We start from the raw sequence: 13077 nt of genomic DNA on the forward strand, positions 1-13077 counted from the left end.
GGGCTGGCTCAGGGAGGGCAGTGGGAGCAATGCGACCCCCTGAAAAATGGACCACGGCGATCTCCCTGGCAGGGCTCCCCCAACGCTAAGCCCCTGCTTAGAGTGGATCTGTGGAGAGACATTCCCTGCCCTCAGGCTCACACTCTAAAAGACATGGCACAAGAGGAAAAGCAAGCGCAGGCCCCAATTCTTAATCAGAATTAATTTTTTTAAAAAAGTTTTTATTCCATTTTAATAAAAGTTTAACCAAGTAGGGCATTTATATATTATCAATTTGAAAAATACAAAAAAACAAGAGACATTTCTTATTGTGACACCATCTTTTAACTATTAAGAATCAAGTGCCCACAAAAAAACAAAAACGAAAAAGGAAGAAAAACGGGGAAACTATAAACAGAAAACAATACAGTATTTGTTGAGTACATTGGTCACCATTATTTGCGTGGCAGCCATCTAATGAGAAACTTTGCGTTTCAAGTTAAGTAGGTTGGAGCAGGGATGATTATTAACGAAAGAAGTGCTTCCTTTAGGACGAAAGGTTTCCCCACGGTGACTGGTAACCCCACATCCCTTTCCAGGACTGTGAGATTCAGCGAACGCGGGGGACGTTTTTGTCTCCGCGCACTGCCAATGGTTCAGGCGCGAGGATGACACGCAGGCGCACTGAGCTTCCAAGCCGAGCGCGCGGCCCAGCGGCAGTTCAAACCTCGCGCGCGTGCGCACTGACAAAACGGGAGGCGAGTTGGAGGGGGCGGGGTTACGAGTCGTCAGCGAGTTAGGGCTCCCGCCGCCATTTTGAGTTGGGTTTCTTTTTCCTTTTTTTTGTGCGCGTGTGTTTGCGCGCGCGCGCGGCTCGTCCCTCCGTCGCCGGTGGCCGAAAGAAACGGCTTCGGCGCCCGAGAGCTGCTCTCCGTCGCCCGCCTCCTCTTGTCTCCTCTCGGCAGCAGCGTCGCCTCCCTCGGCGCGATGTCGGCGAACAGGAACCTGAAGCAAGTGAGGATTGAGAACAGCTCCCCGGCGGCCGCCCCGCCGATCAGCATGGTGGGCGGCGGCAGCATGAAAGGGCTGCGCGGTTTGGAGCCTCCACCGGACAACGAAGCGGCGGCGGCCATGGTGATGGTGAAGGAGGAGGAGGAGCAGGGCGGCGGCGCCGGCTTCACCGTCGACATCAAGAGCTTCTTGAAGCCCGGCGAGAAGAGCTACACGCAGCGGTGCCGCCTCTTCGTGGGGAACCTGCCCACCGACATCACCGAGGAGGACTTCAAGCGCCTCTTCGAGCGCTACGGGGAGCCCAGCGAGGTCTTCATTAACCGGGACCGCGGCTTCGGCTTCATCCGGCTGGTGAGGAAGAGTGCCCGGGGTTTCCCTTGGAAATGGTGTGTGTGTGTGTGTGTGTGTGTGTGAGAGAGAGAGAGAGAGAGAGAGAGAATGAAGAATGAGAGTGAAATGTTCCCCTGCCCGTCCTCGCTCTACTTCTCTCCCCCCACCCCGCTCTCGTGTGAACGAGGCCGTAACGTGTCCATATCCCTGCTCCCCCCCTCACTCGCGAACGGCTCTGCAGTAGAAACCGAGCGCGCGCGCACGAGAGAGCGACGCTCCGTCTCCCGATAGACGCGCGTACACAGACATACACACATTCACACAAGCCCCCACCCCTCGAAGCCGCTGTGCACGCGGGTGGCCTCCTCCCCTCCTTTCACGTGCCTGCTGTATGGTCCCTTTACGTGGGGCTACGACTTTTCCTTCCGTTTGCCGTTGGCCTCCGTAACCCACGTTCACACCCAGTTTTGATGATGAATGAATGGCTTTTGTTCATTTGCAGCGATGGAGCCGATTTTCTGTCCTTCAAACACCCTAGGAGGATCCTGTATGAAGCTGTTCAGAGGAAAGGCCCCCCAACAGAAATACCATTGACGATTCTTAAAATTGTAGAGTTGGAAAGGACCTCGAGGATCATCTAGTCCACCCCCCCCAATGCAGGAATACAGTGGAACTAAGGGTTGCGGACATAATCTGCGACGGATGCATGTCTGCAATCCACAGCGTTCGCAGATAGAAGCGGCACGCCTGCGCAAGCATGTGATGCGATTTAGCGCTTCTGCACATGCGCGAGCGGCGAAACCCAGAAGTAACCTGTTCTGGTACATCCGGGTTTGCCGCGGTGCGCCAACCCAAAAACACGTAGCCAGAAGCAATTGTATCATGAGGTATGACTGTATGCAGATGTCCCATTCTGGGATCAAACCGGCTGCAATAAGAACACTATGCTGTAGCCAGCCTGAGCTATCCCATGGTCAAGAGTTAAAACGTTGTCCGCACCAATCCTGAAAAAGAGATAAAGCTGTTCCATATTCCCAAGCTCCATGACTATTTTCCTCAAGTTTGTGTCAAAATGGTTACCCCATTCAAGTATTTAATGGGTGGTCTCACATGTCTTTGTGTGACTGTGAGCCGCCACCCACGTTTCCCCCATCCTCATATATCATCTGCCCATCTAATTGTTTCCACCATTCTTTATAACAGTTGCATGCCGCAATACAGTAGGTGGCTGAGGAGACAAACACATTGTGTTTTAAAAAACAAACACCAAGCAATTATACTGCTTGGTCTGTATTCAGGCTGCTCCATAAATCCAATATCATGGGTTGATAGAAAGTGGGACTAACTTTTCTTTGTGCCCGAAATGCAGCAACATTGGTCAGGCATTCCTATTGAGCTCTTCAAACTTAGTTCTAATCATAATTAACATGTATTATCCCCACTTGCACTGGCAAGGAGACATTGACGGGATATTGGAACCAATTCACATCCTTTTTGAAAACTATTTAGGCTGCCTCATGATAAAGGGCTATTTTTACACGTCCCCCCTGTTTCTTGCACCAACAGAATTTCTGTGCGGGACACGGTGGCTTCTTAATGCTAAGTGGGACTGGGGGCCTCAGCAAACACCTAGGGATGTTTGAGGGTATTGTAGTGCCCCCAGGTGCCACATTGGTTCCCCCAGCTTTAAGATATTCCTCCTTCCCCAACACAAAACTGAGATTATTTTGGAATATTTATGGGACTGCCATGCTGCCCAATAATTGAGGTTCTGTGAGCAGCGTAAAAATTAACATGGCATTCATAGATTAAAAAGTTGGGGGACACTCATAAAAAATAGTCAGGGGTTTCTATGGAGGAAGAAAAGCTGGCTCAGGTGTGAATGTGTGGATGGTTTGACTTTGTGTGGCCTAGGCATTCAAGCTCCAAAACAACCCCCAACCTTCCTCCCATCTTCAGATCTGGGGACGTTGCAGTGATCACAGTTCAATTGCTAGGGGGATGATTGGTTTGTTTTTGTTCTTATTTTTATCATGCATTTTGTGTTGTTTATCATGTATTTTTATGTTGTGAACTGCCCTACGAGTTACAGATGAAGACTGGTATACAAATTAATAATAATAATAATTCCCAAACACCTCTGTAGATTCAAAGCAGGTTTGAAATTAGCAGGGTGCCAGGCGCATTTTGCACCTAAAGATTCTCCATTTGTGAGCATCTCAAAAAAGACTGGGTGCCATTTTTTTGTGCCTGGCTGACACTCAAGAATTACAGAAATGTATGTGCTTTGAAGCCTCAAAGTATATGTTACGGATAGACAATATGTTAAGGAGTTTAACAATAAAGAGTAGGGTGCCAATATTTTTATTAAACATGTCTTAAGAATTTCTGCTAAAATGTGATGTTAGCAATGTGCCACTTATGTGAATTGCGTATTAATTCATGCTTATCAAAAAAATAAATAAAGTGTTGCTGACACACCCCAGCGGCGACTAGACATTCTGTTTTGGCGCCCACAACCCAGGTCTTGGAAGCCATTTGACTCCTAACTTTTCTATCCCAGTTTCTAACACTGATTCAAAGTTATACTGAAGACAGATTGCTCACCATGTACACTAGAGGGCAATGGCGAGTGAAATTGTTGAAGCCTGGTCATAGGTCATCAGAAACGGAATAGAGTACTTGCAGATTTTAAGTACATAGGGTGGGATTCACCTAACCAGCCCTGTCTATGGAAGCCCTGCACAAGGACCTCAGCTTGAGTAATGTGGCTTCCGCTTTACGTGCATTCTGAAATTGACTTGGGGTTGTGTGTTGGGACAATCCCCAGAACAGCGCTGGGGGACGGGTGTTGTTCCATCTGGCAAGCTGGAATGCTTGCATAGCTGGAAAAATTTGAAAAGCGCAAAGTTGAATTCCCGCCATAAAATGTTGAAATGAATTACTGATGTCTTATATTCAACTGTGCATTATGTGTATATGTTTTTTCCTGAAAAGGAATCCAGGACACTAGCTGAAATTGCAAAGGCAGAACTCGATGGAACTATTTTGAAGAGCAGACCACTTCGAATTCGTTTTGCTACTCATGGAGCTGCTTTAACAGTAAAGAATCTTTCACCTGTTGTTTCCAATGAGCTTCTGGAACAAGCTTTCTCTCAATTTGGCCCTGTGGAAAGAGCTGTTGTAGTAGTAGATGATCGTGGTAGAGCAACTGGGAAAGGTTTTGTAGAGTTTGCTGCAAAACCCCCAGCACGTAAAGCTCTAGAAAGATGCAATGATGGAGCATTCCTCCTGACGACGTAAGTTCCTGATTGAATTTATTGTGGTATATGTATAAAGAAAACTATGTAATTGGACTATCCAATAAAGTAGCAATAGAAGTTGCTCAAAATTCTTGGAAATTTGAACTGGTCTCGGAACCTAGTTTAGATTTCTTCTTTTTCAGCCTAAAAAAGCTGATAGTGACAGTGGCTTCCGTGAAAGATTATGACTCTACTTTATAGCAAGTATATATTACAGATTTCAGAGGCATCCAATTATTATAAAATTCCCAAAGGTTGTTACTGTAATTTAAACTTTGTTTACGATGGCTGACAAAATGACGGTGGCGTGTCACTTAATATGATAATTTCCTGTTCTTTGTATGCTTTAGCCCCGAATACTTTGAGGTGATCACTCTGTTTGTTGGGCTAAGAACTGGCCCTGAAATGATATGTTGTATTATAATAATTGCTTTTATAATTCTATGCTTGGTACATATATAACCATGGTACTTTGATATGTTTCTTTGTATCCAGTTATGTAAGCCTGAAGTAAATCTTTCTGGAATTTTTGTTGCAAATGGGATTATTTTAATCAGCTATTGAACTGTGATGAAATACTAGGTGCAACAGACCTTAAAACAGTTGGTTTGAAATATATTTTGCTCAGTAGAGAATGCTGCCAGTTTCTGTGGATGTTGAGGTTCCAATGCATATTTTATGAAATTTTGAGTTAGGCCCTTTTAGTGTTCAGATTGTTAGTATTCACAGAGAGCTAAATAAACTTTGAGAATACTTTCAGAAGTAAGAATGTGTCACCAATAATAAAGCTACAGAGCTATCGTAAAGCTGTTCTGAAGTTGCTCAGAGTGGCATCAGCCATTTTTTTTACTGCATCAGCTGCAGACTTGGAGAAATCAAACTTCTTCAACAAGTGGGCTGGCCTTGGCCTGCTCTTCCCCCAAAACACCCTGTTGTGGAGTATTGTGCTGGCAGTGGGAATAACACAGGTAGCTCCTTAACAGCCCATACCTTTGGTAAGCTCAGTGAGGGCTTCAGCAGTTGCCTGCAGTCAGTGGATCCCAGCTTTGAGGTTTTATAAACTCGAGGTATGTAAAAAATATTTCAAGGCTATGCTATGAAGTTAGAATAACCATCCGGTAAGGAATATGAAATAGCATAAAGAAAAAAATACAAAACAGCCAGGTTCACAGCCATTACTTCAAAATAAAGCACATTCTCTACTTGGTGAATTAAATGTAACAACAAACCATATTGATACAGAAAAAATACAAAGTTAATGTTATGAATAATGGCATATTCCATCTGCATGTTTGGCTGTCATGTAAGCAACAAATGGCTGCCAAATGGAAGTAAAATCCATAAGTTTAGCTGCACCCTGAGATACCCTTCATTTATAAGCCAGTTTCTCAGAAATAAAAATAAACATTACCTTATTGAACCAAATATTTAAAGAAAAACCAAGGTCTCCTTTCAGCCATATGATATGGTCAAATGATCAGCTTCTAATAGATTTACATAATAATTCAGCAAAAATTGATAAAATACAGAGTTTGGAGTTCTAAGGCACTGATATACCTATTATTTTATTACCTTTTCCCAAAATTTGTACACATGTTTGCAAGAACACTACATGAGCCAATAGATTCTGATAGGTTTTGTTAAATAAAAATAAATGTTGTTTGACAGAGCGGGTTGATTGTTAACTCATGGTGACTTTAATCATTAAACAAAATTAAATCAACACTTTCTGTTTATTATTTAGGTACTTCCTAAACAAGTATATACTAATTGGTTGCTATAACCATAAATAACACATTGATTTAAAGTGGATCATGTCTTCATATAGCTTATTTTAGAAAAATGATAGACTGTGTGTATAAAAATGCTTTGGATCATGTCGAGCTTAATTATAACTTAATGCCTGGGATCATGTCAAGCTACATTAGAATTACATTGACTTGTTTCATGTAATTTTGTTTAAAATCTTTTTGTCACATAGCCACCCTGCACCATCTCACACAAAATAAAATGCTGTCCCTAAGAAGCAAAAGCTGCCAGTAGTTACTTGGTATATTGGTGTTCTTTGTGAGATGGAAGGTAACTGTCCATGTCCTTTCATCGTTAGTCATAAATATGTATGACTATCAACTCTGAGCCAATTAATTTGTATGCACCCTGGTGTTTATATGCAAGCAATATTCCTTCTTAAGTCATTTAAGTCATATGCAAGCAATATTCCTTCTTAAGTCATTTAAATCAACATGCAGATTTTACTTATTTGTGCTATTTGATAAGTGAACTGGGGACATTGGCATATTATGGCATATTATATTAATAATTGGTATATTAGATTATGTCACAGCTTCATTTTACAGGAGCTTGTTTCATTTATAATGTTGTTTTCTTTTTAAGAACCCCTCGACCAGTAATTGTAGAACCTATGGAGCAATTTGATGATGAAGATGGGCTGCCTGAGAAATTAATGCAAAAGACACAACAATATCATAAGTACGTTTTAAACATTTACATTATAGAATATTAGAAATCGGGAAGTAAAGCTTTAACTCTTGAGAGGTGTAGGTCTGATTCAAAAACTTGATTGTTGGTACTGGTAAAGCTAGCCATGACAATATACCTTTATTTAAAATGGATTGGTGAAATATAATATGAACTAGGGGAAAACTGTCATGGTTGAAGGGCTCTGTTTTTGCCACAACAGAAGTGAAAGCTAATGGATAAGGATGCATAAAATTAGAATGCATCTCACTGGCCTCAGCCATCACAAAACGAAAAAAGCTGGCTGAATTAGAAATAGTGCAAGAGATGGGGCTAGCTCTAGCTTTTGGAGGGCTCTTGGTAAGATTTTGAACTCCTCCCCCTGCTTTGATGAGTGTCTTGCTCTCTTTTCCTCTTTGCCCAATCGGTTTCTCTCTCCCTCTCAGGATTGTGTCCAAAGGGATCAGTGGCAGGTAGTGAGGGGCACTGTCCCTTGCTGTTTCCTTGGTTGCTTATATGAGAGGTTCCGTGACTGAGAAATAGGGGCTGCACAGTAGCAAGCTGTTGGGAGAAGGTTCTATCTACTGCACCAATGTGCCCCATTTGATTTAAAAAATTGCCCTGAACAGTTTCTCTTTCTTTGTGTTTCAGGCAGATGTGTGTTTTGAACACACAGGTGTGTTGCTTCCACATCTTGTTTGGCTTTAAATGAGCTAGATATAAGTAAAGAAACAAATTCTTTTATTTAGAATGCGTAAGGAAGACTTGATTAAATAATGGAGAAATTTGTCATTTAACTGCATTTTGCTGTGCCATTTATGAATGCATCCTGTTCATGTCAAATGTGCTGTGCTCCTAGGGAAAGAGAACAGCCACCACGTTTTGCTCAACCTGGAACATTTGAATTTGAGTATGCTTCACGATGGAAGGCTCTTGATGAAATGGAAAAGCAACAGCGGGAACAAGTTGATAGAAACATTAGAGAAGCTAAGGAGAAACTGGAGGCAGAGATGGAAGCAGCTCGACATGAGCACCAGTTAATGCTGATGAGACAAGGTATTCTGCATCCCTATTCTGCAATTTTTATTGCATAAACTGAATAATTATTGAAAGTGGTCTGTGTTGTTGCAGGAAATAAATATCTAAAGTATCTATACATTGTGAACATTTCCATATTTTTACAAGCCACAAGCAGGGATTTTTCAGGAAGTTTGTGCAATGTCCAGAGCTACCTGTAGGTAACCATACTATGACCAAACTTATTTCACACTTTGTATATGCTCTGATGCTATGTTCTACTCCATGACCCACAAATGCAAGCTTGCCTCCATTGAAATATTTTACTCCAGCCTTTATAAATGCACTAGATCAGGAGTGAGCAACCATTATTCCTTTTGTTATTAATGTATGCAGCTTGTGTAATTCTTTTTTTAAAAAAATCACAGTAGCAAAATAATAATAATACTGTGACTGGGGTCTAAAGTGCACATGTAATCTGAGACATAGTTTATAGGTAACATAACTTTTCATTGTGCTTTTTAGTGTCTACTTTTATATTGATAACTGTTCCTCTTAAAATGATAATTGCAAGCTGCTGCTTTGACTTTTCACAGATCTTATGAGGCGTCAGGAAGAATTGAGACGTTTGGAAGAACTTAGAAATCAGGAGCTACAGAAACGAAAGCAAATACAATTGAGGTATTCTATAAATCCACGCTAGAGGGCAATAGCCCTTAGATGTGTGAAATGAGATTTCATAACTCAAGAGATACCATTTTAAAACTAGCTCTAGTCCTCTGTAGCCTTTAAAACACATACATAGTGAATTGACTACTTAGAGACTGACTACAAAGTCCCATGACCGTGACACAGATGTGGGAGGTTGTGTCAGTAGCTGCCAGGGCTAGTGCCTTGTTTCCTTGATGCAACACTTATGGTGCCTTCTCTCCATCATTTTAATTACAGGAATTATAGTATAGTAATTCAGGAACCTTAGAACTTGTTATAAAACCATTGCTTATATTTTACTATGTTGAATGTTTACATAGGTTCTTGAGGTATCTAGAAGTAACATGGGGCGAGGATCAAATCACCCCAAAATGCTTGTGAGTTGTTTAAAAACAGGGTATTAGAAGCTCAATTGGAGTCTATACTGCAGATGAGGAAAGGTATTATGAAGGCCAGGATGATGCCAGCATGGCTAATGAGCAGAGTCAAAGAAGCTATTATAGGCAAGAAGGCATCCTTCAAAAAATGGAAGTCTTGTCCAAATGAAGAGAACAAAAAAAGAATACAAATTTTGGCATCTGGTTGGCCACTGCAAGAACAGGGTAATTGGCCTGATCCAGCAGGCTCTTATGTTCTTATTGATGGAGAAAGTGGTCAAAATACAACAAATAAAGCAGAGAACAGTAGATGGATGATGATATCATCACCATCAATTAAATTTCCATACTGCCCTTCAACCAAAGATCACAGGGCAGTTAATAGTATAAAAACACAAGGATATGTAACATAATAACAAACAAAAACAATAACCCTTCCACATAGGGCCATAGATAGTTTAATTAGCCGAAGGCTTGGGAAGAAAAATGTTTTTGCCTGGTACAGGAAGAAAGGCACAGGAAGAAAGGCTTCAGATGATGATTGCAGGGTCTGGGTTGGTTCATATTGGGGCTATAGTTCTTCTAAGATTGAAAATCATGTTTTTGTGATATTGGAAGGGAAGGATTTTATAGTTTTTGGAATGAAAAGATGTAATAAGTATCTTAGGAAGATGCATTCTGTGCAAAACCATTAGACATGAAGAAGAACATAGGCGCCGTGAAGAAGAGATGTTGCGCCAAGAGGAATTGAGAAGACAGCAGGAAGGAGGATTTAAGTCCAATTTCATGGATAATGTAAGTAGAACTCTTATTTACTGAAATGGACACATGGTTTTCCTAAACCTGTTAGTGATACAAGTATCATCTTCCTGTCTGCCTTTACTTTCTCTCCATTATAACTTACTTTCTTTAAAAGTTATTCCTGGAACCATTGTAATGATCTAATATTTGTCATAACTCCATAACAGAAAACAGTGGCCACATCTCTAAAGTAATAATGATTACTAACATAAATGATTACCCCCTTTCCTTTTCATATTCATTTCAAACTTATGTTGTCTATGGTTTAGATTCTAAGCATTAGTCCTAATAGAACAGAAACTACTGTCTGTACAATCCTCTGCACTGAGAGCAACTTTCAGAAAAAGCATGTGTTTCAGCTTTCCCAGGACTGTACTGCTTGTAATTTCCTTTGTGTCAAATTTGCGCACACAAAAATGGCATTAATTCAACTCTGATTTTGTCTGCCATGGAAGACTTTGTAGTACACATGAAGCAAGTGCGATATGATGAGAAACTAGTATACGGAAACGCAAATAAAGGGGTATTTTTGTATTTTTGTTCCATTGTTGCTTTCCTCTTGTACATGGTACCAGTAAAAATGAAGAAATAATTATTGTAAAACACCTCAAATAATTATTCCAATCTAGAATTGCTAGATAGTGTCTTCTGTACATATACATACAAAATAATAATCTGGGAACATTTTCTATATCCTATTTAAATATGTGTTTCCAGAAACAAACAGCTTCTAATGCTTTTGTCAAAGGCAAAAAAAGAAATACTGATGATTAAATGAAAGTGGAAGTAGTACAAAAGAGAGGGGGAGAGCATTTATTGAAAGCAGAGAAGGGTCAGAATTGTCATTTGGACCCTGTTGAATTCATCCTTCAGGTTCATCTGTAAGAGGATATGTTTTTTAATGCAGGTTGTATTTGTCCATAGGAAGGAAATACAACTATAGCCACATTGGTATCCCTCTCCTGCCATTCACTGTAGCAGATGGGTCAGATGCCTGGACTTCTACCCTAGAGTCAAGATGCAAAATTTCCAGAATTTTTGAATACAAGGGGGGAAATTGCTTGGAAATTTGGGGAAACATGTAAGTTTGCAATATTTAGGCATCTAATCTAAAATTACTACTTTTAAGAATAGAAAATATATTATGTAAACGAGGGGGAGCATACCTGTGCAACAGAGCACATACTTAGGAAGCAGAAATTTCTAGATTCAGCCCCTGGTACTTTTAAGTTAGAAAAGAAATCTGTCAGCAGGTAATGAGAGAGACCTGTCTGAGATGCTAAAGAGCTACAGCTAGTCATAGAATGATAGAATTGTAGAGTTGGAAGGGAATCTCAACAAAAGCATAATTTTAAAAGAGAAAATGATTCCTAAGTTTCCATGTTTTCCATGGAATTTTAAAATAAAATTTGGAAAAATGCTTCCCTCTACTTTCATATCTATATTGAAAGTTCAACTGCATGAATGGTTAGGAAGGTGCTATATAGTATGTTTTATAACTATGCTCACCTCTCACATTTAAACTTACATGGAGGTGAAATTCCTTAGAGAGGTTTGCTGAAATAAAATAACCAGAGTTTGCTGTGTTCCCACAGTTCTGTTATATGTCCTCGTATGGGTCTTAAATTCTGCTGTGCCTGCACCATTCTGAAGTGTGTTTTTCCTCTGATTATTCATTTGTGTTACACCTTTGATCCTTTATTGTCCCTGGTGATTTTTCTGCAAAGCAGTCAGCTGGTGCGTGGAATGATTTGTAAAGACTTTTGTCATGCTCTTCACCCAAGTGTTTCTAACTTTAATTGGAGAAAAGTCTTCAGATCATCTCCTGGAATTTTAAAAATAGTGTTATATTACAATTTTTATGCATTTATTTTTTCTCGTTTCTGCTGTAGCAGATATGATTAATGCATGATTGTGCAGCCCTCAATTACTCCGGCAGAATGTATTAGTTGCCTCCACTGAATTGTGTCCAGGGTGCTGTGAGATGCATGAAAACTGCTGTGCATACATGCAAACCATCAATCGGTTTGTGAGAAATCCTCATAAGGCAAATGTTATTAATGATGAAGATTAAATGATACATATTAGCTGTTCATTTTATTTAGCATGGGGAGGGGATATGAAACATAGGTTGTGAAATGTGTTGCACTTTTAAAAAACCCCACCTTTAACCTAATGGATAGGGCGAGTTTTAAACAATATTTACATAATCTGGCATACTAATTTATAGTAAGTAGAATATATATGTAAATTCACAATATGCTATTTATTGAGTTATAACTTAACAATATTGAAACTGTATTTGGTTGGTACTGTCCAACATGCACCCATAAATTTTATCATTTGGGGGCCTATCTTCTGTGGATATGACTAGTGGATGTGACTACTTGAAGTGGTGATTTGAACATTTTACGAAATCTGCTGTTCGAAAGAGGATAATCATTTAATGTAGCAGGTAGCTGAACGTTTGGGGTGGGGGAGAGATGTTCATTTTGCCTTCATTCCCCAGAATTTGCTTCTAAATCTACTTTGAAAAAGAAGTTATTTTCAAGATGTTGCAAGATAGATGTAATTGCACTTGCTTGTAAGTAGCAGTAATAATTATCTTGAGGCTAATGTGCTTCAGCAGCAACACTTCATGACTACTTTCCATAAAGCTGGTATGACATTTTTGCTCTAGAAGTTAATGTTATGTTGGAATGTGGTATCATGCAGCTGTGTGTAGTTACTTAGCTAATGTTTACCTACAGTTTAATAACCTTTCAAAGTACTACAATACCTGAAAGATTCTATAACATTTTATGTAGTTGTGGGTCTTGGTCCAGCGGGTTAGCTTTTATGTAGAGAGCCCTGTTTGTCCAGGGCTTTTTCTGCTCTCTTCTTCCAGAGGAAAATATGGGTGGTGCTCATGCATTCTGAACATTTTCTTGTGAAAAAAAGAGGGTGATCTAACTATACTAGTAGGGGAAAAATTTCACTCATATGTTTTCCTTGCTTTGTTAGAAGGGCACATAATCTACTCTCTTCCAATGAATGTGGATAAAACCTGCATGTGTGAAGTCTGGACAAGT

At 40.3% G+C, this 13077-nt stretch overlaps 1 protein-coding gene across 5 annotated transcripts in view; it reads left to right on the plus strand.

Moving 5' to 3' along the window:
- The first annotated feature begins 590 nt into the window (after positions 1 to 590).
- Positions 591 to 13077, plus strand: part of PSPC1 (paraspeckle component 1) — a 57267-nt gene continuing 44780 nt past the window's right edge. For 3 of the 5 annotated variants that reach the window (XR_014563607.1, XR_014563608.1, XR_014563609.1), the window contains exons 1-6: positions 591 to 1341; positions 4318 to 4619; positions 7017 to 7112; positions 7960 to 8156; positions 8714 to 8798; positions 9901 to 10000. Coding sequence is in view for 1 of the 5 variants with exons in the window: in XM_083736858.1 (XP_083592984.1) it covers positions 967 to 1341; positions 4318 to 4619; positions 7017 to 7112; positions 7960 to 8156; positions 8714 to 8798; positions 9901 to 10000 (1155 nt within the window). In the remaining 4 variants the exon portion in view is untranslated. Of the gene's footprint in view, positions 1342 to 4317; positions 4620 to 7016; positions 7113 to 7959; positions 8157 to 8713; positions 8799 to 9900; positions 10001 to 10930; positions 11088 to 13077 lie in introns of all 5 variants that reach the window. The other 2 variants (XR_014563606.1, XM_083736858.1) reach the window with 2 other exon arrangements.

Source organism: Podarcis gaigeae (assembly GCF_964106915.1).
Source record: "Podarcis gaigeae genome assembly, chromosome: 4".
Taxonomy (NCBI): Eukaryota; Metazoa; Chordata; class Lepidosauria; order Squamata; family Lacertidae; genus Podarcis; species Podarcis gaigeae.